This window comes from Piliocolobus tephrosceles, chromosome 13, assembly GCF_002776525.5.
Source record: "Piliocolobus tephrosceles isolate RC106 chromosome 13, ASM277652v3, whole genome shotgun sequence".
Lineage (NCBI taxonomy): Eukaryota > Metazoa > Chordata > Mammalia > Primates > Cercopithecidae > Piliocolobus > Piliocolobus tephrosceles.
In genome coordinates, this window is record NC_045446.1 from 50,099,431 (window position 1) to 50,126,428 (window position 26,998).

At 37.8% G+C, this 26,998-nt stretch overlaps 1 protein-coding gene and 1 non-coding gene across 4 annotated transcripts in view; one reads left to right on the forward strand and one right to left on the reverse strand.

Moving 5' to 3' along the window:
* The window catches only part of COPB1 (COPI coat complex subunit beta 1), a 49,738-nt gene that overhangs the window by 7,640 nt on the left and 15,100 nt on the right, over window positions 1-26,998 (forward strand). For all 3 annotated transcript variants that reach the window (XM_023230774.2, XM_023230775.2, XM_023230776.2), the window contains 12 exons: window positions 1,862-1,976; window positions 4,298-4,390; window positions 6,363-6,500; window positions 10,348-10,467; window positions 12,402-12,509; window positions 12,593-12,739; window positions 14,303-14,448; window positions 16,676-16,772; window positions 17,760-17,920; window positions 19,068-19,188; window positions 24,282-24,509; window positions 24,989-25,168. In XM_023230774.2, coding sequence (XP_023086542.1) covers window positions 1,862-1,976; window positions 4,298-4,390; window positions 6,363-6,500; window positions 10,348-10,467; window positions 12,402-12,509; window positions 12,593-12,739; window positions 14,303-14,448; window positions 16,676-16,772; window positions 17,760-17,920; window positions 19,068-19,188; window positions 24,282-24,509; window positions 24,989-25,168 — 1,654 coding nt within the window. The remainder of the gene's footprint in view (window positions 1-1,861; window positions 1,977-4,297; window positions 4,391-6,362; window positions 6,501-10,347; window positions 10,468-12,401; window positions 12,510-12,592; window positions 12,740-14,302; window positions 14,449-16,675; window positions 16,773-17,759; window positions 17,921-19,067; window positions 19,189-24,281; window positions 24,510-24,988; window positions 25,169-26,998) is intronic.
* Window positions 15,055-15,115, reverse strand: LOC111555100. The gene has a single exon (XR_002735411.1). It is a non-coding gene; the product is annotated as a U7 small nuclear RNA (small nuclear RNA).

The following is a 26,998-nucleotide window of genomic DNA, read 5'->3' on the forward strand; positions in this document are numbered from 1 at the left end:
TTTTAAACCAATTCAAGGAATCAGTTAGATGAAGCTAGAATGCTCAGTTTTTACAGTCACAGGTATCAATTCATTAAGCACTACAATGTAATGTTTATAAGCATCTTTGTACTTTAGTAGATTTGTTGGTTAAGATACAATTTCATAGTTATCTTACTATTAGATTTTATCCATTAAGGAAAGTGGTATTCTGGTTAATAATGTAGGTGAGCCAGGTGTGGCAGCTGATGCCTGCAATCCTAGCACTTTGGGAGGCCAAGGTGGGCCGATCATCTGAGGTCGGGAGTTCGAGACCAGCCTGACTAACATGGAAAACCCCATCTCTACTAAAAATACAAAATTAGCCCAGCTACTCGGGAGGCTGAGGCAGGAGAATTGCTCAAACCTGGGAGGCAGAGGTTGCGGTGAGCCAGGATCGCACCATTGCACTCTAGCCTGGGCAACAAGAGCGAAACTCCGTCTCAAAAATAATAATAATAATAATGTAGGTGAGTTCCTTTAATGTTACCATACAGACTACACAAATTTCAGAATTTAAACTATAGTGCATATAGAAAAATTAGGCCATTTATAAGACTGTTGGAAATTTGAACAAATTTGTTCAAATTTGTGAGATATGATGATGAATAATTAGTTTTACAAGAGTCCTCGATTTTAGAGAAATCTACCAATATATTTACAGAAGAAAGGATGCATTGCCTATTGCCTGTGATTTGCTTCAAAATAATATGGCAAGAGGGAAATTTGGCAAGGATATAGATGAAACAAAACTAGCTATGAATTAATAATTGTTGAAGCAAGGTGATGCATTTTATTAAGCTAGTGTTCACTCTTCTGTGTACTAATATTTCTAAATTTCCAAAAGAAGAGGCAAGTCAGTAAGTAAATAGTGCACAACTAATAAAATCCAAGATACTATTTTCTTCCTCTTAATATAATTCTTAATATATTCATATGCTTAAAATGTATGCACAACAGTTATTAGAGACACTAGTTAACAGATGGCATGTTGAATAAATCAGCTTTTTCTGTATTGAACTAGAAAACGTATAATTTGATAACTTAATAGATGAAGGTGTAACTTTGTGTTTCCTTCTCCCAGTTCTAATTGATTTGAAGTTTCAAAAAGCAGACCAGGCATGGTGGCTCATGTCTGTAATCCCAGCACTTTGGGAAGCTGAGGCGGGTGGATCACTTGAGGTCAGGAGTATGAGATAAGCCTGGCCAACATGGCAAAATGCCGTCTCTATTAAAAAAATAACAAAAATTCGCCTGGCATAGTGGTGCGTGCCTGTAGTCTCAGATACTCAGGAGGCTGAGGCAGGAGAATCACTTGACCTGGGAGGTAGAGGTTGCACTGAGCTGAGATCACTCCACAGCACTCCAGCCTGGGGAAAAGAGCGAGACTCCGTCTCAAAAAAAAAAAAAAAGTTTTAAAAAGCAAATGAAATGGCTGGGCGTGGTGGCTCACACCTGTAATCCCAGCACTTTGGGAGGCCAAGGTGAGCAAATCATGAGGTCAGGAGTTCAAGACCAGCCTGGCCAACATGGTGAAACCCCATCTCTAATAAAAATACAAAAAATTAGCTGGGCATAGTGGTGGGCACCGTATAATCCCAGCTACTCGGGAGGCTGAGGCAGGAGAATCACTTGAACCCCGGAGGTGGAGGCAGCAGTGAGCTGAGATCGCACCACTGCACTCCAGCCCAGGCAACAGAGTAGGACTCTGTCTCAAAAAAAAAAAGCAAAAGAATAATTTATGTTGTAAAGTTTGATTAAATTTAATTTTGGTATTGTCCAGAGAGTTACTAAAATAGTAAGGTAGGTTTTTATTAAATATGGGTATCTGTTTTATTTAAAGAAATTTTGAACATCTTATACCTGATGCTCCTGAACTGATACATGATTTTCTGGTGAATGAGAAGGATGCAAGTTGCAAAAGGAATGCATTTATGATGCTAATTCATGCAGATCAGGTGAAGTACTTTTTAAAAAATACTTTCATTACTGTATTTAAGTGAGGATTAAAAGTATTACATAGGCTTAATCATGTTTTTAGTCAGTAATTTTGTTTCTAGTTCATGTGGTTTGTGTATTTTGATAATTTTAGGCTTGTAGAAAAATACATTTTTTTTAAAACCTTCTCTAAAATATTGCATACATATACATTCTTTTTTTCAATTAAACATTGAAGAGGCATTTTAGAACAGCCACCTTACAGTTTTTTAAAATTGAAATTATTATGGCTGTGTTCCATTTTGGGGCTTTGATGACCTGTTCTTTCTTATGTTGGTATAGATCTAAAATTGTTTAGTAGAGAAAAATAGTAGCTTTGCATAGGTACATCTTTAGCCATGCCTGTGGAAATAGAGTGGCTTTCAGTGTAGATGTGTGTCCTTTTAGGTTCTTCAACTTTCATACGTGGGTGCCAACTCTGCATCCTGCTCTGCTGGTGGTTAAAGTATATGGATCTACTTTTGGTTAGCAATTACTCTGTACACCTTGATGCCATCTAATCTTGAAATTTTCTAGCCAGTATTTATCACCAAAATATGGGAAATAATATGCATGAAGACTGAAAAATATGGAGGCCTGCCATTCCTCTGAAATCTAGATACTGTTACTTTTTTCCCCCAGATCTTCCTTTAATGGATTGTCCCCTAATTATTTAAAATTGTGGTAATGTACACATAACAAAAATTATCACCTTAACCATTTTTAAGTGTTCCGTGATTTTAAATACATTTATAATGTAGTACCATCACTACCTTCCATCCTCATAACTTTTTTTATCTTGCAAAACTGAAACTCAGTACCCATCAAAAAAAAATCCTTATTACCACTTCCTCCCAGTCCCTGGCAACCACCATTCTACTTGCTGTCTCTGTGATTTTGACTACTCTAAGTAGTCCATATAAGTGGAGTCATACAATATTTGTCCTTTTGTAACTGGCTTATTTTACTTAGAATAATGTCTTCAAGGTTCATTTATGTTGCAGTATGTGTTGGAATTTCTTTCGTTTTTAAGGCTAAGTAATACCCGATTGTAAATATATGCCACATTGGGTTTACCTGTTCATCCATTGGTGGACGCTTGGGTTGCTTCAACCTTTTAGCTATTAGGAATAATGCTATTGTGAACGTAGATGTACACTTATCTGTTTGAGACTTTGCTTTCTGTTCTTTTGGGTATATACCCAGAAGTGGAATTACTGAATATACAGCACTTCTTTTTTTAATTTTTTTAGAAGCTGCCATACTGTTTTCCACAGCCTCTCTACCATTTTACCTACGTTCCACTGGTAGCGCACAAGGGTTCCAGCTTCTCCACATTCTTGCCAACACTTGTTACTATTTTTTTTTTGATAGTAACAATGTTAATGGGCATGTGAAGCAGTCTTCGATATTGTCATTTTGTCTTCCTTTTTTTTTTTTTTTTGAGATGGAGTCTTGCTGTGTCTCCTGGGCTGGAGTGCAGTGGCCAGATCTCAGCTCACTGCAAGCTCCGCCTCCCGGGTTTTACGCCATTCTCCTGCCTCAGCCTCCGGAGTAGCTGGGACTACAGGCGCCCGCCACCTCGCCCGGCTAGTTTTTTGTATTTTTAGTAGAGACGGGGTTTCACCGTGTTAGCCAGGATGGTCTCGATCTCCTGACCTCATGATCCGCCTGTCTCGGCCTCCTAAAGTGCTGGGATTACAGGCTTGAGCCACCGTGCCCGGCCTATTTTGTCTTCCTAAACAAGATTATGAGAAAGCTGTTTATATGAGCCACAGTGTTTTGTCCTCTTGTGTAATTGGTTTTACTGACCAATGCTTTTGGCATTATGCTGTTAACCTACATTAAGGGACATAATCAGAAATAGTTCAATAAAATTTATTGATACTTTTACTGGAGAGAGATGTTTTCAGTATTGTAGTTCTTTATATTACAGTGTCCAATATATGAGAACACATAGGAGATTTTTCTTTTAGGTCTCAGTAATAGGAATAACTATATACCTAAGCAGCTGGTTTTGATTGTATGGATACCCTGAATCCCATAACACATAGTTTTTCCCTCTTTGGTTTAGTTGCTAGAAAATCAGACCCCAAGTTTGTGCCTCATTTCCAGAAAATATATTTAACTTTATGTCTTATATTTTATATGTTAACTTTATTCTTGATTTTTGTTCCCAATTAATATCTCTTTGCCCTGATCTCCTCATTTGTTTTATATTGAGTTGTAATGTTTTTTAAGATGCATTAAATTCTTCTATTGAATGAGGTGGAGGACGATAAATATATTCTAATTTTTTTAGGATCGAGCTTTGGATTACTTAAGTACTTGTATTGATCAAGTTCAAACATTTGGAGACATTCTGCAGTTGGTTATTGTTGAACTGATTTATAAGGTAAGAATGATAATCTATGACGGGTAAAATAAACTCAGCAGTTTAAGACAGGGTTAAATAGTTTCTTTCTGGGATAATAGTTGCTAGGATAATATATTTTAATAGTATAAATATTTTATAGCATAGCCTAGTAAAGCCTTTTTTTCTTTTACTTTTGGTTTATTGTGTTTTCCAAGTAGAATACTTGCTTATATCCTTTCAAACCTCCATAAAGATTCTGATAAAAATTCATGGCTTGAGCCAGTGTAGCTCACATAAATCATTGTGAACTTCCCAGTCACTGAATAGATTATGAATTAAGCTTTAGGATAAAATTCAAGATTTTCTTGAGCATATATCAGACTACTAAAGTCAAACAAAAAAGTCTTAAATACCTTTTATGTTCCGTTTGTAAAAGAGAATAGAAAAAATTTAAATGCATGAAATATGACATTGTAGGCCATTGACAGGAAATGTAAAACCAGCTAAGAATTTTGGATTTTTAAATGAAGTGCTATATTGGCAATACTTTAACGTGATATATCCTTTGAAAGAGTTTATTACATCTTAATGTTCTGATAAAAGGTACAGTAAGATCCAACTTTGCTATTGATACCATTAGAGGCCAACAAAATGTAGGTCCAGATGACTTTATTAAATACAGTAGTATGGTCAAAACATCTGTAGTAGATAGTACTAACTGATTATAGATGTCGTTGCTTCTGGGGGAAGGGGCTTCTCTTAACACAAGGTACCAGTAGTTTGGAATGGAAGTTTAAAATGAAACCAAGACTGTAAATACACAGTTTTTGTTTTCGTTTTTTGTTTTTTTTTGGTGGAGTCTCGCTCTTGCACAGCCTGGAGTGCAGTGGCGCGATCGTGGCTCTCTGTTGCCTCTACCTCCTGGGCTCAAGCGATTCTCCTGCCTCAGCCTCCTAAGTAGCTGGAATTACAGGTGCATGTCACCGTGCCGGGCTAATTTTTGTATTTTTAGTAGAGGTGGGGTTTCACCATGTTGGCCAGGCTGGTCCCAAACTCCTGACTTCGTGATCTGCCCACTTCAGCCTCCCAAAGTGCTGGGATTACAGGCGTGAGCCACCATGCCCAGCCTATAGTTCTTTTTAATTCATGTGTATTAGGATGCCACTGAGGTTCTCAAAATTAGCAGTTCTCTGCTATCTAATGACTTGTTTAGTAGGGTCCATGTTTTAGTAAAAGGGAATAGCTTTTAAGTCATGTCCATGTAATAGAGATTTGACTATATATATTTTAGGAAAATCTGAATACTGACTTCAAAAGAGAAAAAATAAGAGATATTTGCTATGCAAATAAAGGTATCAGGATGCGTTTAGAATGGGATAGAAATTTGTAGTTTTTTCTCCAAAGTTAAGTATAGTTTCAAATAGTAAGTAGTAGTACTTGGGAAAAATGTGTTATCTTTCTTGCTTGAAAAACTGGTATTTTACTTTTATTAGCTATTGAGATTTATATCATCCGTCATGTTTCTCTTTGGCATCCAGAATAAAAATGTAGGACTAAATTTAATATCCTGTGACAGTACCCATATTAGTGTACTGGGTTAATGTGTCCTTACTTTTGTTACTTTACATTTCTTTTTCTCTTTCACTTGTGTATAACATACACATGTTTTAAGCCATCAGAAAACCTTTTACAAAACAGTAAAAATATAAATTATGATGGGATGAATAAATGAATGCATAGCTATAAAAATTACTTTGTTCACACCATCCTATCTAGTAAAGCCATTTCTTATCTATGTTTTTGTTGGCCTCTTACTTCTTTCTGAAATTACCATTGTTGTGTCATAGTGTCTCATCCCATTTTGGCTGACATTTTCATATGTCCTCATAAGACTGTTCTTAGCTTTCATATCGAGAAAACTAGCATACCATAAGCTGACGTTCATGAAAAAACTCCATTTGAAAACAAGCGTTCCTGAAATCAATTGAAGTCTTAATGTTTGCTTTTCCAGGTCTGTCATGCTAATCCATCAGAAAGAGCTCGTTTTATTCGCTGCATCTATAACTTACTACAGTCATCCAGCCCTGCTGTAAAATATGAAGCTGCTGGGACATTAGTGACACTCTCTAGTGCACCAACTGCAATCAAGGTACTGTGTATTTCTTTTGAGGCCAGGTTAGGTGATTGATTTTCTGTCTTAGCACTCATGATTTAGTGACATTGCAATTCACTATGTGGTTACATGGCACAGAGAGAACAACTACAAATTTTGTAAAACTATTTGATGCCTTACATTGTTCATCCTTCCTTCTTTTCTTCCTTCCTGCTTTCATACACATGTATATAGATACAGACAGAGAATGACAGTACAATTAACTTCTGACAACACAGGTTCAAACTGCACAGGTCAACTTATACATGGACTTTTTTTCCACCTCTGCTACTCCTGAGACAGCAAGACCAATCCCTCTTCCTCCTTCTCCTCCTCCTCCTCAGCCTATTCAGTGTAAAGAGGTTGGGAATGAAGACCTTTATGATGATCTACTTCCTCTTAATGAGTAGTAAATATTTTCCATACGCTTTTCTTAACATGTTCTTTTTTCTAGCTTACTTGATTGTAAGAATATATAATACATTTAACATATGAAATATGGGTTTTTGTTTTGTTTTGTATGAGACAAGGTATTGCTTTGTCACCCAGGCGGGAGTGGGGCAGTCCTGGCTCACTGCAACCTCCACCTCCTGGGTTCAAGCAATTCTCTTTCCTCAGCTTCCCGAGTAGCTGGGATTACAGGTGCCCACCACTATGCCCATCTTATTTTTTGTATTTTTAGTAGAGATGGAGTTTCACCATGTTGGCCAGGCTGATCTCGAACTCTAGACCTCAAGTGATCCGCCCACCTCAGCCTACCAAAATGCTGGGATTATAGGCGTGAGCCACTACGCCTGACCAAAAAACATGTTTTTTTTTTTTTTTTTGAGACGGAGTCTCGCTCTGTCACCCAGGCTGGAGTGCAGTGGCCGGATCTCAGCTCACTGCAAGCTCCGCCTCCCGGGTTTACGCCATTCTCCTGCCTCAGCCTCCCGAGTAGCTGGGACTACAGGCGCCCGCTACCTTGCCCGGCTAGTTTTTTGTATTTTTTTTAGTAAAGACGGGGTTTCACCGTGTTAGCCAGGATGGTCTCGATCTCCTGACCTCGTGATCCACCCGCCTCGGCCTCCCAAAGTGCTGGGATTACAGGCTTGAGCCACCGCGCCCGGCCGTAAAACATGTTTTAATCAAGTGTGTGTTATTGGTAAGGCTTCTGGCCAACGGTAGGTTATTAGTAGTTAAGTTTTGGAGAGTCAAAAGTTATGTGTGTGGCTGGGCACAGAGGCTAACACCTAAAATCCCAGCACTTTGGGAGGCCAAGCTGTGAGGATTGCTTAAAACCAGGAGTTTGAGATCGGCCTGGGCAACAGAGAGAGACCCTATCTGTACAGAACATTTTTTTTTTTTAATTAGCTGGTGCTAGGTGTGGTGGTGCATGCCTGGAGACTCAGTACTTTGGGAGGCCAAGGTGGGATGATTGTTTGAGGCCAGGAGTTCGAGGTTGCAGTGAGCTATGGTGGTGCCACTGTACTCCAGCCTAGGCAACAGAGCAAGACAAAAAATAATATGAATTAGCTGGGCGTGGCGGTGTGTGCTTATGGTCCCAGCTATTCTGAAGACTGAGGCATGAGGATAGCTTAAGCCCAGGAGTTCAAGACTGCAGTGAGCTGTGATTACTCCAGCCTAGGTGAAAGAGTAAGACCCTGTCTCTAAGAAAATAAAAATTAAAAGAAAAATGTTACATGTAGATTTTAAGTTTTAGTGAATGTTTTCAATAATAGAGTATTACCTTTCTCCCTTTCTCTAATTTAGTCTATCAAGACTACATCAGCAACCCCTAATCTATTCAGAGAATGAGCTGTTCTAAAAGCCAAATTGTTTAAAGTAGAGAATTTACTGCTTTACCCTCCAAAACTTGAAATTTTTTTTTATTTTTTATTTTGAAATAATTTTAAACTTACAGAAAAACTGCGAACATAGTACAAAGTTCCTTTTTTTTTTTTGGTTTTTTTGTTTTGTTTGTGTTTGAGATGGAGTCTCACTCTGTTGCTCAGGCTGGAGTGTAGGGGCATGATCTTGGCTCACTGCAACCTCCGCCTCCCAGGTTCAAGTGGTTCTCCTGCCTCAGCCTCCTGAGTAGCTGGGACTTCAGGCGCACGCCACCACACCCAGCTAATTTTTGTATTTCCAGTAGAAACAGGGTTTTACCATGTTGGCCAGGATGGTCTTGATCTCCTTACCTTGTGATCCACCCACCTCGACCTCCCAAAGTGCTGGGATTATAGGCGTGAGCCACCACACCCGACCAGGACATAGTTCTTATATATTCTTCACCCAACCTTTCTCATATGTTCACATCTTCTGTAATCATTGTATAATTGTCAAAACTACAAAATTAACATTAGAACAATATTATTAACCAAACTACAGGCTTTATTTATATTTCATCAGTTTTCCCACTGATGTCCGTTTTTTGTTCAGGATCTAATCTAGGATTTCATATTGCATTTAGTGGTCATATCATAGTTTCCTGTAGTCTGTGCTAGTTCTTAGTCATTTATTATTTTTCGTGACCTTGACGCATTTGAAGAAGAATGACTGATTTGTTTGTAAAATATCCCTCAACTTGGGTTTGTCTGTTTTCTCAGATTGAGGTTGTACATTTTTGGAAAGAATATCACAGAAGTGATGTGTCCTTCTCAGTGTATCTTATCAAGGAGTACATGATTTCTATATATCTTTTTTTTTTTATTTTTTTATTTTGAGACGGAGTCTCTCTCTGTCACCCAGGCTGGAGTGCAGTGGCCGGATCTTGGCTCACTGCAAGCTCTGCCTCCCGGGTTTACGCCATTCTCCTGCCTCAGCCTCCCGAGTAGCTGGGACTACAGGCGCCTGCCACCTCGCCCGGCTAGTTTTTTGTATTTCTTAGTAGAGACGGGGTTTCACTATGTTAGCCAGGGTGGTCTCGATCTCCTGACCTCGTGATCCGCCTGTCTCGGCCTCCCAAAGTGCTGGGATTACAGGCTTGAGCCACCGCGCCCGGCCTGATTTCTATATATCTTATTACTGATGATGTTAACCTTGATCAGTGAAGGTGCTGTCTGCCAGATCTTCCAGTTTTATGATTTCTAGTATAATCAGTAAATGTTGTGGGGGGAGATACTTTGAAACTATGCAAATACACTGTTGTTCCTCAAATTCACACCTACTTATTTCGGCATCCATCAGTGGATTTTCTTACAACATTATTGCTATGATATTCTAATGGTGGTTTTCTATTTCTCTCATTCAATATTTATTAATGAAATTCTTGTGCAAGGAAGGGCTGTTCTTTCTCTTCCCTCCCTCCCTTCTTTTCCTTCCTTCTTTCTTTATATCAGTATGGATATTTTATTCTATCATTCTAAAATACACATTTTTTGTCTTAATAATTATTATAAATACTAAAATATTTTAACAACTCTGGGTGATCTTTATATTCTTGTTGTTTCTGTACTGCAATGCAGATGAGTTAGACTTTGCCTCTAAACTGAAATATGCTTAATAGATGTACTTCTTGGGATTCTTTTCCTGCTTTTTTCTGGCTTGTTCCTTAGTTTCAATCCTTAATTTTTGGCTATTAGTAAGTATTTCTACCTGTAGCAGCTTTTTTTCATCCTTGTAATTTGTAATGCCTCTAATCTTCTGTAAGTTTGGAAAATAACAAGGGGCTAGAGGAACCCATTCCTCAGAACAAAATGTATAATGTATAAACTCTAGTACAGGGATTAATTAATGAGTGTATTGTGCCTTCATGGGAGTGTGTGTATGTGCGTGCGTGCGCATTCACGTGCATGCTTATTTTCAGATTTTATGTTTATGATAGATGAATAACTTCTTAAAATGTATTTCTTTTTTTATATAGGCCGCTGCTCAGTGTTACATTGATTTAATTATTAAGGAGAGTGACAACAATGTAAAACTCATAGTTTTGGATCGCTTGATAGAATTAAAAGAGCATCCTGCTCATGAACGAGTATTACAGGTAAGTGTTATCTGAAAGAGAGGGATCTTAAATGAAATATTTTTCAAATTTAGGTCATTCTAAAGCTTTGCCCATCTTGGTTAACCTAAATGCTTGAAAACTGAGCGGTTTATATTTTGATCAGCTAAAGTGTTAATTATTGAGTCGTCATAGACTTTTGGGGTATTATCTTTACCATAAAAAAAAATTTCTCAAATGGCTAGGCATGGTGGCTCATGCCTGTAATCCCAGCACTTTGGGAGGCAGAGATGGGCAGATCATCTGAGGTCAGGAGTTTGAGACCAGCCTGGCCAACATGATAAAACCCAGTCTGTACTAAAATACAAAAATTAGCTGGGCGTGGTAAAGTGCACCTGTAATCCCAGCTACTTGGGAGGCTGAGGGCAGGAGAATCACTTGAACCCAGGAGGCAGAGGTTGCAGTGAGCTGAGATCGCGCCACTGCACTCCAGCCTGGGCAACAGAGTGAGACTCTGTCTCAAAAAAAAAAATTTTTTTCTAAAATAACTCGATATTATCTTTTTTATCTTTTTGGTTTGTACTGTATTGACTATTCTTAGAGTGACATACTCATTTTAATTTGAATATAATTTACATTTCATGGAAAATTCTTATACCAATTGATTGAGAATAAAAGTTGATCTGATTCTAGAAAATTATCACCATATTTGTTTAATCCATGAGAATAATAATGGTTATAAAAATAAAACCCCATGACAGGTAAATGCAGTCTGATCTTGGATCAGAACAACAGCAACAACAAATTTCTATGAAGGACATTATTGGGACAGATTGAGAAATAGGAATATGGTGTGTATATTAGTTAATAGTATTGATCAATGTTAAATTCTCTGGTAATTATAATGTGGTTATATAAGAAATTATCCTTACCTTTGAGAGAGATACACTAAAATGATTAGCAGTAAAGAGCAAATGTGGGCCGGGTGCAGCGGCTCATGCCTATAATCGCAACACTTTGGGAGGCTGAGGTGGGTGGATCACCTGAGGTCAGGAGTTCGAGACCACTCTGACCAATATGGTGAAACCCTGTATCCATTAAAAAATACAAAAATTAGCCGGATGTGGTGGTGTGCTACTGTAGTCCCAGCTACTCGGGAGGCTGAGACAGGAGAATTGCTTGAACCCAGGAGGCAGAGGTTGCAGTGAGCCAAGATCTTGCCACTGCACTCCAGCCTGGGCGACAGAGCGAAACTCCGTCTCAAAAAAAAAAAAAAGAGCAAATATGGGAAGATATTAACTGGTGAGTGTAGGTGAAGGATATACAGGAGTTCACTCTTAGAACTTTTTTTATCAGTTTTGAATTGTTTTTAAGTATGCATCTTTTAAATGTTACATTTTCCTATGGGGTCAAATAATATTATCACACTTAACGAAACTGTTAATAATTTATTAATGTTATCTAATACCAAGTCTATATGTAGATTTTCCCAGTTGTCCAAAAGCCCTTTTTGTTTAGTTTGCCCATTTTGTAACCATGCATCATATCTGGTGGTTATGCCCTTTCAGTCTCTTAATTTTGGACAGTATCTTTTTTTAATGATGCTGATTTGTTGAAGAGACCAGACCAGTAATACTATAAAATGCCCCTCTTTCTGGATGTGTATGGCTACTTTCTTATGTTGTTTAGCTTGTTCTTTTGACTTCTCTTACTTTCTATAAACTGTAAGTTGGAGCTTGAGCTTTAGCTTGACAGAGTCGGAGTAAACATTGTCAGTTTGAATGTGTCATGTGCTATTATTTCATACTGCAGTGTATCAGGAGACCCAAAATATCTAGTTCTTCCACCACTAGTGGTTTTGTTATTGATTAAAGAATTAAAGTGATGATAGATAAACCCCACCATTCTGTAGTAAATATACTTTTCTTGTGACCAGAAAGATTGGTGTTAATTCTTGATTTTTTCTTCTTTTTTAGGATCTGGTTATGGATATCCTAAGAGTATTGAGCACACCAGACTTAGAAGTACGAAAGAAGACTCTGCAGTTAGCACTGGATCTTGTCTCTTCTAGGAATGTTGAAGAGGTAAAACGAAACTCTGACAACACTTTGTAGCTATCAGGCCGAAATGTGATGTAACTCTCACTTATTTTTACTTCGTTCTATAGCTGGTTATTGTCCTGAAGAAGGAAGTGATAAAAACTAATAATGTGTCTGAGCATGAAGATACTGACAAATACAGACAACTCCTAGTGCGAACATTGCATTCTTGTTCTGTCCGATTTCCAGATATGGCTGCAAATGTTATTCCTGTGGTATGTAATTCTGATCACTTTAATTTTGAAATTCTCTAAAAGAATTTTTTTAAAAAGCTAATTATTTGACAGTCAAACTCCAGAAATCTCAACTGCTTGGGACCATTAAATCTCATGGTGAGAAGTGATCTTTATGTCTACCTCTACCTTTAAGCTCAGAAAGGTAAGGGCTGTGACTTCTTTCACTTACATATTCATCAAAAAAACAAAAACAGTGACCAAAAAAATAGCTTTGAATATTATTTTAATTGATGATATAGTTACCTAAAGTAAAATTATGCTGTGTGTATGTATTATTCAGTAAGGCAAATAGGTACTTATTTTAAATAGCTTTAGCTCTTAAAGGAATCAGTTATAGGAAAAATTAACATACCTAGAATATTTTGCTTTCTTTTTATTTATTTATTTATTTATTATTATTATTATTTTTTTTTGTTTTTTTTTTTTTTTTGAGACGGAGTCTCGCTCTGTCGCCCAGGCTGGAGTGCAGTGGCCGGATCTCAGCTCACTGCAAGCTCTGCCTCCCGGGTTCATGCCATTCTCCTGCCTCAGCCTCCCCAGTAGCTGGGACTACAGGCGCCCGCCACCTCACCCGGCTAGTTTTTGTATTTTTAGTAGAGACGGGGTTTCACTGTGTTAGCCAGGATGGTCTCGATCACCTGACCTTGTGATCCGCCCGTCTCGGCCTCCCAAAGTGCTGGGATTACAGGCTTGAGCCACCGCGCCCGGCTATTTATTTATTTTTATTATTATACTTTAAGTTCTAGGGTACATGTGCATAACGTGCAGGTTTGTTACATATGTATACTTGTGCCATGTTGGTGTGCTGCACCCATCAACTCGTCAGCACCCATCAATTCGTCATTTATATCAGGTATAACTCCCAATGCAGTCCCTCCCCCCGAATATTTTGCTTTCTGTCACTATCAGATAAGTGAGATATGTTATTATAATTTGATTTTTGCCTCTGAGCTCTTGAGTTCTTTCTAAAATGATTTTACTTTTAGTTACAATTTAGGAGGATGAAATTAATTTATTTTGAGTTTTGGATCTCTGGCTTATCTTTAATCATAAAACAGAAAAGCCATTGTGACTTTCTTTACGTAATAGCACTTGTCTCTCAATTTACATTTTGTTGTGTATTTGAAAATTATTAAGAATTACAAGAGTCAGGCTTGGCGATTCATATCTATAATTCAAGCACTTTGGGAGGGCTAGGCAAGAGGATTACTTGAGGCCAGGAGTTCAAGACCAGCCGATGCAATATAGGGAGACCCTGTCTCTACAAAAAAATTAATATTAGCTAGGCATAGTGTCATGCCTGAAGTCCTAGCTGCTGGGGAGGCTGAAGTTGCCAGAGGATCACTTGAGCCCAGGAGTTCAAGGCTGCAGTGAGCTATGATTGTGCCACTATACTCTAGCCCGGGCAGCAGAGCAAGACCCTGTCTCTTAGAAAACAACAAAAAAATTACATTCTTTATAAATTTATGGATTTATTTATTGTCCTAGATAATTTTTCTTTTGGAAAATTGTTCTGTTTTCCCTTTTTTTTTTCTCTTTTAGTTAATGGAATTTCTCAGTGACAATAATGAAGCAGCAGCTGCTGATGTTTTGGAGTTTGTTCGTGAAGCCATTCAGCGCTTTGATAACCTGAGAATGCTTATTGTTGAGAAGATGCTTGAAGTCTTTCATGCTATTAAATCTGTCAAGTATGTTTAAAATACATTTAAATGTGAGGTCAAATAAGCATTGTATCGGTTTTTATCTTTAAAGGTTCAGTTGATAGAAAATAGAATGGAGAGGACAATCAAGCCAAAATAAGACAAGTGTAACAACAAGCATCATGCTTCCTTTACTCTCAGTTAATCCACAATATATGGCCAAAAAATAATTTTTTTAGGAGTGATTTAGCTCAGTGTCTCTATTCTGATTTTCTCTAAAACATTTTGAATCTTAAAGTAACTAAAGAGCGTATTTCTAAATGTCATCGCTTTTTGGCTATTACTATTATTTGTATCTTCCTTTCACATTTAATGAAGAGAAAGATTGAAAATGCAACCTAAATCTGTCTTTTCCTTCAGAGAGCCTTTGCTAATGAGAAAGCACTGTTGCATCAAATTTTGTTTCATTTAAAGCATCTGATAGATAGTCTATAACAGACTTGAAGTATGTCTAAGATAGGAAAGAAGGGACAAGTACGAAATTGTTTTTATGATATGAAAATATATTAATATTTATGGAAGTGAACAGAGCAGGATTTGCTTCTTTTGTGAAAAAAAAAATCATATTAAGGATTTGCTTTTTTTTTTTTGTGGGAGGGCTTTCCAGCAAAAACTGGAAAGCCTGCTAAACAAATTTTAAAAAACTATAACACTGAGGATTTGTTTTTGACAGCCATAATCGCTTAGAGCTTTGGTTTCTATAATTATTTTTTTCTGAATAAATTTAATTAAAATCTTACGGGAAAGATGACTAAGGACTTTATTCAGTTTAACATTGTAAACTAAAGAATTGTTGGCCGGGTATGGTGGCTCACACCTATATTCCCAGCACTTTGGGAGGCCAAGGTGGGAGGATTGCTGGATGTCAGGAGTTGGAGACCAGCCTGGGCAACATGGTGAGACTTTGTCTCTATTTATTTTTTTAATCTAAATGAATGAATGAATGGTTGCTTTCTTTACTTTTTTTTTTTTTTTTTTTTTTTTTTACTGATCCCTTGTACTTCTTTTGTTTCCATTGTTTAGTTCAACACCTTGCCTCTCTGTTCAGTGACTGAAAATAAAAAGTGAATTACTTTTTATATTGAAACAATACATTCCTGGTTTTCTTTTTTTATTTTCTTCTTCTTTTTTTTTTTTAAAGAGAGATGAGGGCCTCGCTATGTTGCCCAGGCTGGTCTTGAACTCCTGGACTCAAGCAATCCTCCTACCTCATCCTCCACAGATGTTGGAATTACAGGTGTGAGCCACCATGCCTGGCCATAAAATAATACATTTCTTATAATAGTAAGTGATAAAGCCAAATTTACCTTCACTGTGTCCTAAATGGACACTTTTCTCGGAAACATTTTGGTATTTTATTTTTACTGTTTTACCAGTTTTAGAATGTTCCTAATAATAATTAATAAGAACAATTATTTTACTTTTGATCTTTGTGATTTCTGGAGAGAACTGAAACCTAGGTTTTGTTAGATTCTTTCTGAAATGTTTATCTAAAATACTTTAGAACTGCAGAATCTTGTTGGTTTTTGTTTTTTGTTTTTTCGTTATTGAGACAGAAGCTTGCTTTGTCACCCAGGCTGGAGTGCAGTGGCACGATCTCAGCTCATTGCAACCTCCGCCTCCTGGATTCAGGCAGCTCTTTTTTTTTTTTTTTTTTTGAGATGGAGTCTTGCTCTGTCGCACAGGCTAGAGTGCAGTGGTGCGATCTCAGCTCACTGCAACTTCTGCCTCTCATGTTCAAGCGATTCTCCAGCCTCAGTCTCCAAAGTAGCTGGACTGTAGGCACCTGCCACCACATCCAGCTAATTTTTTTTTTTTTTCTTGTATTATCAGTAGAGATGAGGTTTCACCGTGTTTGTCAGGCTGGACTTGAACTCCTGACCTCAGGTGATCTGGGATTACAGTAGCCACTGCCCGGTCTCAAGCAGCTCTTATGCTTCAGTTTCCTTAGTAGCTGAGATTACAGATGTGCACCACCATGCCCGGCTGATTTTTGTATTTTTAGTAGAGATGGGGTTTCACCATGTTGCCCAGGCTGGTCTCGAGCCCCTGAGCTCAAGTGATCTGCTGGCCTTGGCCTCCCAATGTGCTGGTATTACAGGCATGAGCCGCCGTGCCTGACCCTTGTTTTTATTTGTGCTTAAATTAACAAAGAAAGATCTCTGCTTCAAGATTTGTCTGCCAAGTTCACGTTTCAGATCTTGTATTGCCCTAGGATTTACCGAGGAGCATTATGGATCCTGGGGGAATACTGTAGTACCAAGGAAGACATTCAGAGTGTGATGACTGAGATCCGCAGGTCCCTTGGAGAGGTATGTTTTTCTTTAGTAAATGCTACTTTATATGGTAGTTTCTCCTTTAGGAAAATCTGACTTTTTTGTAGTGATTTGCTTTTGTGTTTTTACTTACATTATTTACACTCCGGGTTAGATTTTGTTTGAACAAAATACTCTGTGTTTATTTAAAACAAAAAAATTAAGAAGAAGCAGCTTGTAAATTTCTGCTTTAGCCTGTATTTTGAAGGAAGAATGCCTTAGAGTAAGTAAGTCTGACTTTAGAATATTTATGTACTAAAACTGACAGTATTCTTCATCCTAACAACCTTATGGTAGAATAGAAAGAGCAGTGGACTCATTGTCAGGAGACCTGACAATTAGTTCTAGTCATTGTTCTGTCCACAGTTAGCTGGAGGACCTTGAATATAAGTTCCTCAACCTAACTGGACATCAGTTTTTTTCACCTATAAAATAAATTAAAATAGGTAATGATTAAATACTCTTAGTGCTCTTACATTAGATGACGGACTGGTATTGAGTAATAAATACATAGTAGCCATTCAGTTAATTTAAAAGTTGATGAATTTATTATGTACAAATAAGTCGGATTTATTTCATTTTAGAAGGATGAGTACTGTTGTGGTTAAAATTTCAAGGAAAGCAATGAAAAAGGAATAAGGCTTAATGACCATCTACTTTGTGTTAGACACTGTTTAGTGCATTTTTCTATTAGGTAAAATGTGTGGAAAAAATTAAGATTTCCCCTTAATAGATTAAGAAACTGAGGTCCAAAGTAGTAAGTGGCAGAGTGAGAATTCAAACCCTGGAATATCCATCTCTGAAGCCCCTGTTCTACCCACTACATTGTCCTGGGAAGGAAATAAATTGAAAGCAGAGTTCCCAGTTCCAAAAATCCCATTAGGGTAATGGGATTTCTTTTTTAGAGAAACAATCAAATATTTAAATATAATTTTGCTTGCTGTTGATACTATTACTAAAATGATGTTTCCAATTGACTTTTAGATCCCGATTGTAGAGTCAGAAATAAAGAAAGAAGCTGGTGAATTAAAACCTGAAGAAGAAATAACTGTGGGGCCAGTTCAGAAATTGGTTACTGAAATGGGTACCTATGCAACTCAGAGTGCCCTTAGCAGTTCTAGACCCACCAAGAAAGAGGAAGACAGGTAATGTATGGCACATTATTACTCTGCCAGCTGTACTATTTTTATTATTACTCTTGTATGTAAAGCAGTCATATGATTTCTTTTCTCTTTGTTTTTGCAACCAAAATGAAAATATTTGCCATGTAAGGTACTTGAGAAGAGGAAGATGTTTAAGTTCATCCCCCTAGGAATTGTATTGATGGTTTTAATCTTCTGTCCCTTCCAGTGTTTTTATGGAAATAACTGTTCTGTTTAAACTCAAATTATTTTTACTCAGAAAATGCTAAGTGGGGGTAACTGATGATATTTGAGTTTTGTTGTTTATTAGCATCTGAAAACATTTTGAAGATTTTTCAATTTCTAAATGATGGAATAAAATTGTGCATTTTTGTATTAAGTAAATTTTAATGGTGAAGATGGTGAAATCTATGCCTAAAATTTTATTGAATACCCACTAAGTGCTAGGTGTTGTGCTAAAGTAGTATAGTCTTGACAATAAGCCTTTGAGATAGAATATATTATCTCCATTTTATGGAAGAGGAATTTGAGACTTAACTAGTAGATAACTAGGTAAGCTGGAATTTGGATGTACTTCATTAGCTGCAATTACATATGCCCTTAATTAAATATTTTATCTTTCCATATTCTGTTGACTTTTGTGTCATTTGGAGATAAGTTGTCTTTTTTTTGAGACAGAGTCTTGCTCTGACGGCCAGGCTGGAGGGCAGTGGCACAATCATGGCTCACTGCAACCTGTCTCCTGGGCTCAAGCAATTCTGTTGCCTCAGTCTCCTGAGTAGCTGGGATTACAGATGTGTGCCACCATGCCCAGCTAATTTTTGTATTTTTAGTAGAGACGGGGGTTTCACCATGTTGGCCAGGCTGTCCTCGAACTCCTGACCTCAGGTAGTCCGCCTGCCTTGGCCTCCCAAAGTGCCAGGATTACCGGCATGAGCCACTACACCTGGCCAAAGTTATGTTTTAAAGTCATGTATTATTTTTCTTTTTCCTTCTTTCTTCTGGGAGCTAAGGAGTTAGTTAACTGAGGTATTCTTTTCACTGAAGGAAGGTAGTAAGAGTGTTTAATAGGCCTATATCAATCATTTATGCAAAAGCTGCATGCCGCTTAACAAGTTGGTGGGTTTGATTTTCCTTGATTGCTTTGCAGACCTCCCTTGAGAGGATTCCTTCTGGATGGAGATTTCTTTGTTGCTGCGTCCCTTGCCACAACTCTGACCAAGATTGCATTGCGCTATGTAGCTTTGGTTCAGGAGAAGAAAAAGCAAAATGTAAGTTCATTTATTGTACATTTATGCAACAATTAAACATCAAGTGCCTACTATATGCATTGAACAGTGAAGGATGCAAAAATTAATACTAAGTTTCTATCATGGAAGAGTTTATGATTTAATAGCAGAAGTGGACACAATAGTACATTACTCTAAAATTGATAAAGTATCTTCCTCTTCTGTTTGGACTTTAAAAAAATTAAAATTGACAAAGTGATATAATAACAATGTCATGTGATTATTCCAGTGGAAGAGATAAAGGATTTATGAAGTCACCTCAGTTTGCTAGGATTAGTTCAGGACCAGCGAAGGAAGTGTCCTTCTCCAGCATCTGCATCCATTCGGTTATTGTCTGTTTTATCCCAGAATGTCTTTTAAATTATTTTCATCTGTAGTTCATACCTTTGTTGTAGCTTCTGACTGTTGTGACCAAACACCCATTTACAATGGTATGCAGTTGGTCCTCGATATTCACAGCTTTTGCACCTGCAGATTCAACCAATTATGGATTGAAAATATCTTTTTTAAAAAACGATAAACAGTAAAAATAATAGAAATTTGAAAACAATACAGTGTAACAATTATTTACATAGCATTTACAGGCATACTTCATTTTATTGCACTTTGCACATACTGCTTTTTTTTTTTTTTTTAACAAATGCAGGTTTGTGGGAACCCTGAGTTGAGCAAGTCTGTTGGCACCATTTTTCCAAATAAGCATATGCTCACTTCATATGTCTGTATTACATTTCGGTAATTCTCACAATGTTTCAAACTTTTTCATTATTATTACATCTATTATGGTGATCTGTGATCAGTGATCTTTAAAATGTTATTACCATAGTTGTTTTGTGATGCCAGGAACCATTCCCATATAAAACAGTAAACGTAATCAATAATTGTTGTGTGTATGTTCCGACTACTCCACCAACTGGCTGTTACCCCATCTCTCTCCTTCTCCTTGGGCCTCCCTACTCCCTGAGATACCACAATATTGAAATTAGGCTGGTTAATAATCCTACAATGGCTTCTAAGTGAAAGGAAGAGTCACATGTCTTTCACTTTAAATCAGAAGTGAGAAATAATTAAACTTAATGAGGAAGGCATGTCAAAAGCTGAGGTAAGCCAAAAGCTAGGCGGCTTTTGCCAAGTAGGTAGCCAAATTGTGCATGCAAAGGAAACGCTCTTAAAGGAAGTAAAAGTGCTACTCCAGTGAACATAGGAATGATAAGAAAGAGAAACAGCTGCTGGGCGTGGTGACTCACGCCTGTAATCCCATCACTTTGGGAGGCCGAGGCGGGCGGATCATGAGGTCAGGAGTTCGAGACCAGCCTGGCCAACATGGTGAAACTCTGTCTCTACTAAAAATAAAAAAATTAGCTGGATGTGGTGATGGGCGCCTGTAATCCCAGCTACTCGGGAGGCTGAGGCAGGAGAATTGCTTGAACCTGGGAGGTGGAGGTTGCGGTAAGCTGAGATCACGCCACTCCACTCCAGCCTGGGAGACAGAGCAAGACTCCGTCTCAAGAAAAAAAAAAAAGGAAGAAAGAAAGTTAAATTGCTTTGTTGCTGATAGCAAGTTTGAGTGGTATGGATAGAAGATCAAACCAGCCACAAGATTCCCTTAAGCCAAAAGCCTAATTCAGACTAAGATCTTAACTCTCTTCAATTTCATGAAGGCCGAGAGAGGTAAGGAAGCTTCAGAAGAAGAGTTAGAAGTTAGCAGAGGTTGGTTCGTGAGGTTTAAGGAAAGAAGCTTATCTTCATAACGTAAAAATTTGACATGAAGTAGCAAGTCCTAATGGAGAAGCTGTAGGAAGTTATCTGGAAGAGCTAGTTAAGATCATTGGTGAAGGTGACCACATTAAACAACACATTTTCAGTGTAGACTAAACAACCTTATATTGGAAGAATGTGCCATCTAGGACTTTGGTAGCTAGAGAGGAGAAGTCAGTGCCTGGCTTCAAAGAATAGGCTGACTCTTGGTAAGGGCTAATACAACCAGTGACCAAGTTGAAGTCATTGCTCATTTCCCATTTTGAAAATCCTAGGGCTCTTAAGAATTATGCTTAATCAATTAGCTGGGCGTAGTAGCAGGCACCTGTAGTCCCAGCTACAGGGGAGGCTGAGGCAGGAGAATCGCTTGAACCCAGGAGGCAGAGGTTGCAGTGAACTGAGATTGCGCCACTGCACTCCAGCCTGGGAAACAGGGTGAGACTCTGTCTCAACAAAAAAAAAAAAAACAAAAAGAATTATGCTTAATCTACTCTGTCTGTGCTCTGTCAGTGGAACAACAAAGCCTGGATGTCAGCACATCCTCTTTACAGGATGGTTTACTAAGTATTTTAAGCTCACCATTGAGACCTACTGCTCAGAAATAAAAGACTCCTTTTTAAAATATTACTGTTCATTGACAGTTTCGCTGGTCACCCAAGGGCTCTGATGGAGATGTAGAAAGAAATTAATGTTTTCATGCCTGCTAACACAACATCCATTCTGCAGCCACAGATCAAGTTGTTTCAACTCTTATTATTTAAGAAACAGAATCCACAGAACATTTGTGGTAGTAGGGCAGAGTTGGTTACAATGTCCTACCACAGCAATTTCTGACATTCAAATTGGGCCTGTATAAATGGGACTCCTTTTGATTCCTTCAGCTTTATATTATGTTGGTTATCTAAAACAGCAGGTTTGTAAATTGAAACAGTTTCACTCACATCATTCGTATTTCCTTGGTTTTTGGAGACTAACAGCTTGGTCTAAAAAAAAATTTTTTTTTAGATGGAGTCTCACTCTTGTTGCCCAGACTGGAGTGCAGTGGCGTGATCTCAGCTCACTGCAACCTCTGCCTCCTGGGTTCAAGCGATTCTCCTGGCTCAGCCTCCTGAGTAGCTGGGATTATAGGCACCTGCCACCATGGCCATCTAATTTTTTTTGTATTTTTAGTAGAGACTGGGGTTTCACCATGTTGACCAGGCTGGTCTCGAACTCCTGACCTCAGGTGATCTGCCCACCTTGGCCTCCCAAAGTGCTGGGATTACATACAGGCGTGAGCCACCGTGCCTGGCCAGGTTTTTTTTTGTTTTTGTTTTAATTCCATTATAAGAAAAGCCATAAATGAGAGCCAGGTAATTTACAAGGTATATTATCCCTTGTCAATTGATTTGATTTATGAGCAGTAATTTATTTTGTAACTCTCTTGTGGGCATTTATTCAGGTCTGGCCAGTGTAATCTTTAAAGTATGTTTTTTAAAAACCTCCAATATTTTTTTATCTCAAAGTTGAATTTGCTTTCCTCTCCTGGTTGTGTCACTTCTGGAAGTTGAGAATGTTTACGGATATCTGCTTAGAAGAGCCAGTTTCTTGTAACATACCAAGTTAATAATGTTTGCACTGTTTGGTACAAGAAGTTTGATTGCTTATGATTTCACTGGCACTCCTTCATTTATGCCATTTCCAACATTCTTCATTTCTTTGTGTAGGACTGAGTTTCTGGTATCATATATCTTTTGCCTAAAGAATTTGCTTTAACTTTTCTTATAGTGCAGATTTGTTGGCAACAGATTCTACTAGTTTTTGTCTGGAAAAAGTCTATTTTTTGTACGCTTTTGAAAGTTACCTTTGTGGGTATAGGATTCTAAGTTTTCTGGTTTTTTTCCAGTAGTGTAAAGATAAAGCTCCCTTGTCTTCTGGCTTTTTGGTGAGAAGTCTGCTGTCGTTCTTATCTCCCTGGGTGGAGTGTGTGTGTGTATATCTTCCACTGGTCTTAAATTTTCTCCTTTTCACTGGGTTTCAGTAGTTTGATTAGGATGTGCCTTAGTGTGGTTTTCTTCATGTTTGTTGTACTTGTTCACTGAGCTTGTTGGGTTTGCAGGTTTATATCTCCATCAGTTTGGGAAATTTTCAGTCATTTCCTCAGATTTATTTTCTGTCCCCTCCTCTCTTTCCTCTCCTTTTGGAGACAGTATCCAAGCTTGGAGGATATATACTTACTCTTCTGCTGGTTTTTCCCCAGGCCTCCAGTAGTTTTTCATGCATGTGTGCAGATCAATACTCAGCCAAAGGCAGTTTGGCAAGGGCATAGAGCATATGTGTCAGGATAATGCTACAGAGACTAAAAAAGTAAGTTGCAATCACTTGTGGAAGACTTTGAATAGCAGGCTAAGTAATACGAACTTCGGTGTGAAGGCTGACATTCATTAAAGGTATTTACATGGGGAGTGAAATGATTGGTACAGTATAAAAATTAAGATGGCAGCATCAGGTGATCACACTTAGCACCAATAATTGAACAGCCTAACTTTAGGTACCTTATGATGCAATACAATGTGAAATACAAAACATCACCTATCTGGTATTATAATCAAAAGTGTGGGATATTCTATAAAACAACAGGCCTCGGTTATTTAAAAAAGTTAGTGTGATTAAAAACAAAAAGGCAGAGAACTGGTCTAGATTAAGAGGGATGAAAGAGAACAATCAAATAAAATGCATGAAGCTGATCCTGAATTTAAAAAATAAAAACACTTTTAAGACAATTTAGGGAGATTTATTTGAATTCAGAGTATAGAAGCTGTATTTTGGGATTGTTGAATTTTTCAGGTGAGAAAATGAAATTGTGGTTTGTAGGAAACTGTTCTGACTCTTAGGAGATGAATGCTAAAGTATTTTTGAGGTGAAGACTTTTTCGTATGTCAGCCAAAAAGATAAGTGTACATATATAGAATAGGTAAGCAGATGTGGCAAAATGTTAATAGTTGGTAAAGTGTATCATTCTTTTAACTTTTCTGTAGTTGGGATTAAAAAGGACAGTATCAGCATGTGAAGTGGTTACAGAGAAGGACTGGAGCAAAGGAAAACAGTTAAAAAGCCGCTGCTGTCTCTAATTGAGGATTAATGCAGGTCTTAGAGAGTGGCAGTTAAGAGTAGAAAGGAAGGAGAAGAATGCAAAAACAGATATGGACATAAAATCCAAAGAATTTGAAGTCCTATTCAGGTGAAGTGAAAATTTAGATTTTGAGTTATAATGAAGTGACATGATTGCAATCTGAGAATCACGACAGTATCAGTAACCCATTTCTCTACTTTCTTAGTCTTTTGTTGCTGAGGCTATGTTGCTCATGGCTACTATCCTGCATTTGGGAAAATCTTCTCTTCCTAAGAAGCCAATTACTGATGATGATGTGGATCGAATTTCCCTGTGCCTCAAGGTCTTGTCTGAATGTTCACCTTTAATGAATGACATTTTCAATAAGGAATGCCGACAGTCCCTTTCTCACATGTTATCTGCTAAACTAGAAGAAGAGAAATTATCCCAAAAGGTAAGGTATATATGATGAGGCAACAAAAGCACTTTGTGTCTCTGGGTGCAGTGGCTCACGCCTGTAATCCCAGCACTTTGGGAGGCTGAGGCAGGAGGACTCCTTGGGGCCAGGTGTTCGAGACCAGTGTGGGCAACATAGCAAGCCCATCTCAACAAAAAATGAGAGAATTAGCCAGGCATAGTGATATGTGCCTGTCATCCCAGCTACTTGAGAGGCTGAGGAGGAAGTATTGCTTGAATCTAAGAGTTTGAGGCTGCAGTGAGCTGTGATCACACCACTGCACTCCAGCCTGGGCAACAGAGTAAGACCCTGTCTCAGGGAAAAAAAGAAAAAAGAAAGAAAAAGAAAAAGTGCTTTGTGGGTTTTCTTGTTGTTTTGTTGATTTTTGTCTTTATATGTGAGGGCTGTCTCTGTTAAAGTCCTCTAAAAACTATCTTTTCATATTAAAGAGAGACTTTGTTGTATTCTCAACACAGAAAGAATCTGAAAAGAGGAATGTGACAGTACAGCCTGATGACCCCATTTCCTTCATGCAACTAACTGCTAAGAATGAAATGAACTGCAAGGAAGATCAGTTTCAGCTGAGTTTGCTGGCAGCAATGGGTAACACACAGAGGAAAGAGGCAGCAGATCCCCTAGCATCTAAACTGAATAAGGTAACAAAATGTCTGATAGACTCTAAATTACTTAAATTGGCTCCTTAAGGAAGTTGTTAGTCCTGCTATTTTTAAAAGAAAGATAACTATTTTGTCAAGTCACTGTGATAGGTCCATTAAACCTCACTTGAAACTCAAAAGCTGATGAAGTACCTTACTACTATACGTGATAGTACTGTAAGTCCATCAGATGGTTTAACTCGATCCAGTTGTGTGTGGAATCATAGACCAATAAATAGAAGTTGAGGGAAGGGGATCCTTAAAGGTTAACTGAGGTTTTTAAAGGGAAGCTGAACAGGCAACAGCCCTGGCCTCTTCCCACACCTTGACCTCACCTTCTCTTTTATTCTCTGCTACTTTAAACAGAGCAATTCTACTTTTATATTCTTAATATACTGAGTTCCATATAGAATTTTATTAGGAAAATGATTCTTCTCTCTTAAATACATAAATTGAAGAATCAGTGATATCGTTTAATGACTCATCTATTAGACTGAACAGTCTTACGTTGCTTTTGTTTAAGATAAGGTCGGTAGCAGAATTGGAACTACTAAAACAATTTCTCTCCCTTAAAATTGGAAATCAATATCAATAATACTACATTTATAAAATTTTTTTAGTTTTTTTGAATTGTAGTTAAAGTTGCAAAAGATTTGCCATTTTAACCCATTTGTAAGTGTACCGTTCTGTGGCATTAATTAAATTCACATTGTTATGCAGCTATCTCCAGAACTGTTTTCATCTTGCAAAGCTGGAACTATGTCCATTAAATAATAACTCCTCATTCCTATTTCCCCTCAACCCCTACTTACTCCCAGTCACCATTCTACTTTCTGTCTCTGTGATCTTGACAATTTTAAGTACCTCATAGAAGTGGAACAAGACAGTATTTTTCCTTTTGTGGCTGGCTTATTTCACTCAGTATAATGTATTCAAGATTCATTCATTTTATAGCATGTATCAGAAATGCCTTCCTTATTAAGGCTAAATAATACTACCTTGTAAGTATATGCCACATTTTGTTTATCCATATACCCATCCCTGGATACGTGGATTGCCTTTTGGTTACTGTGAAGTATGCCGCTGTTAACACAGATGTACAAATATCTGTTCAAGTCCCTGCTTTTAGTTCTTTTGGGTATATATCTAGAAGCAGAATTGCTGGATCATATAGTAATTGTACTTTTAATTTTTTGAGGAACTTCCATGATGTTTTTCATGGTAGTTACACTATTTTACATTCTTTTTTTCTTTTTTTTATTAATTTTTTTTTTTTTTTATACTTTAAGTTCTAGGGTAGATGTGCACAACGTGCAGGTTTGTTACATATGTATACACGTGCCATGTTGGTGTGCTGCACCCATTAACTCATCATTTACATTAGGTATATCTCCTAATGCTATCCCTCCCCCCTCCGCCAACCCCACAATAGGCCTCTGTGTGTGATGTTCCCCTTCCTGTGTCCAAGTGATCTCATTGTTCAGTTCCCACCTAAGAGTGAGAACATGCGATGTTTGGTTTTCTGTTCTTGCGATAGTTTGCTGAGAATAATGGTTTCCTGCTGCATCCATGTCCCTGCAAAGGACATGAACTCATCCTTTTTTATGGCTGCATAGTATTCCATGGTGTATATGTGCCACATTTTCTTAATCCAGTCTGTCACTAATGAACATTTGGGTTGATTCCAAGTCTGTGCTATTGTGAGTAGTGCCGCAATAAACATACGTGTGCATGTGTCTTTATAGCAGCATGATTTATAATCCTTTGGGTATATTCCCAGTAATGGGATGGCTGGGTCAAATGGTATTTGTAGTTCTAGATCCTTGAGGA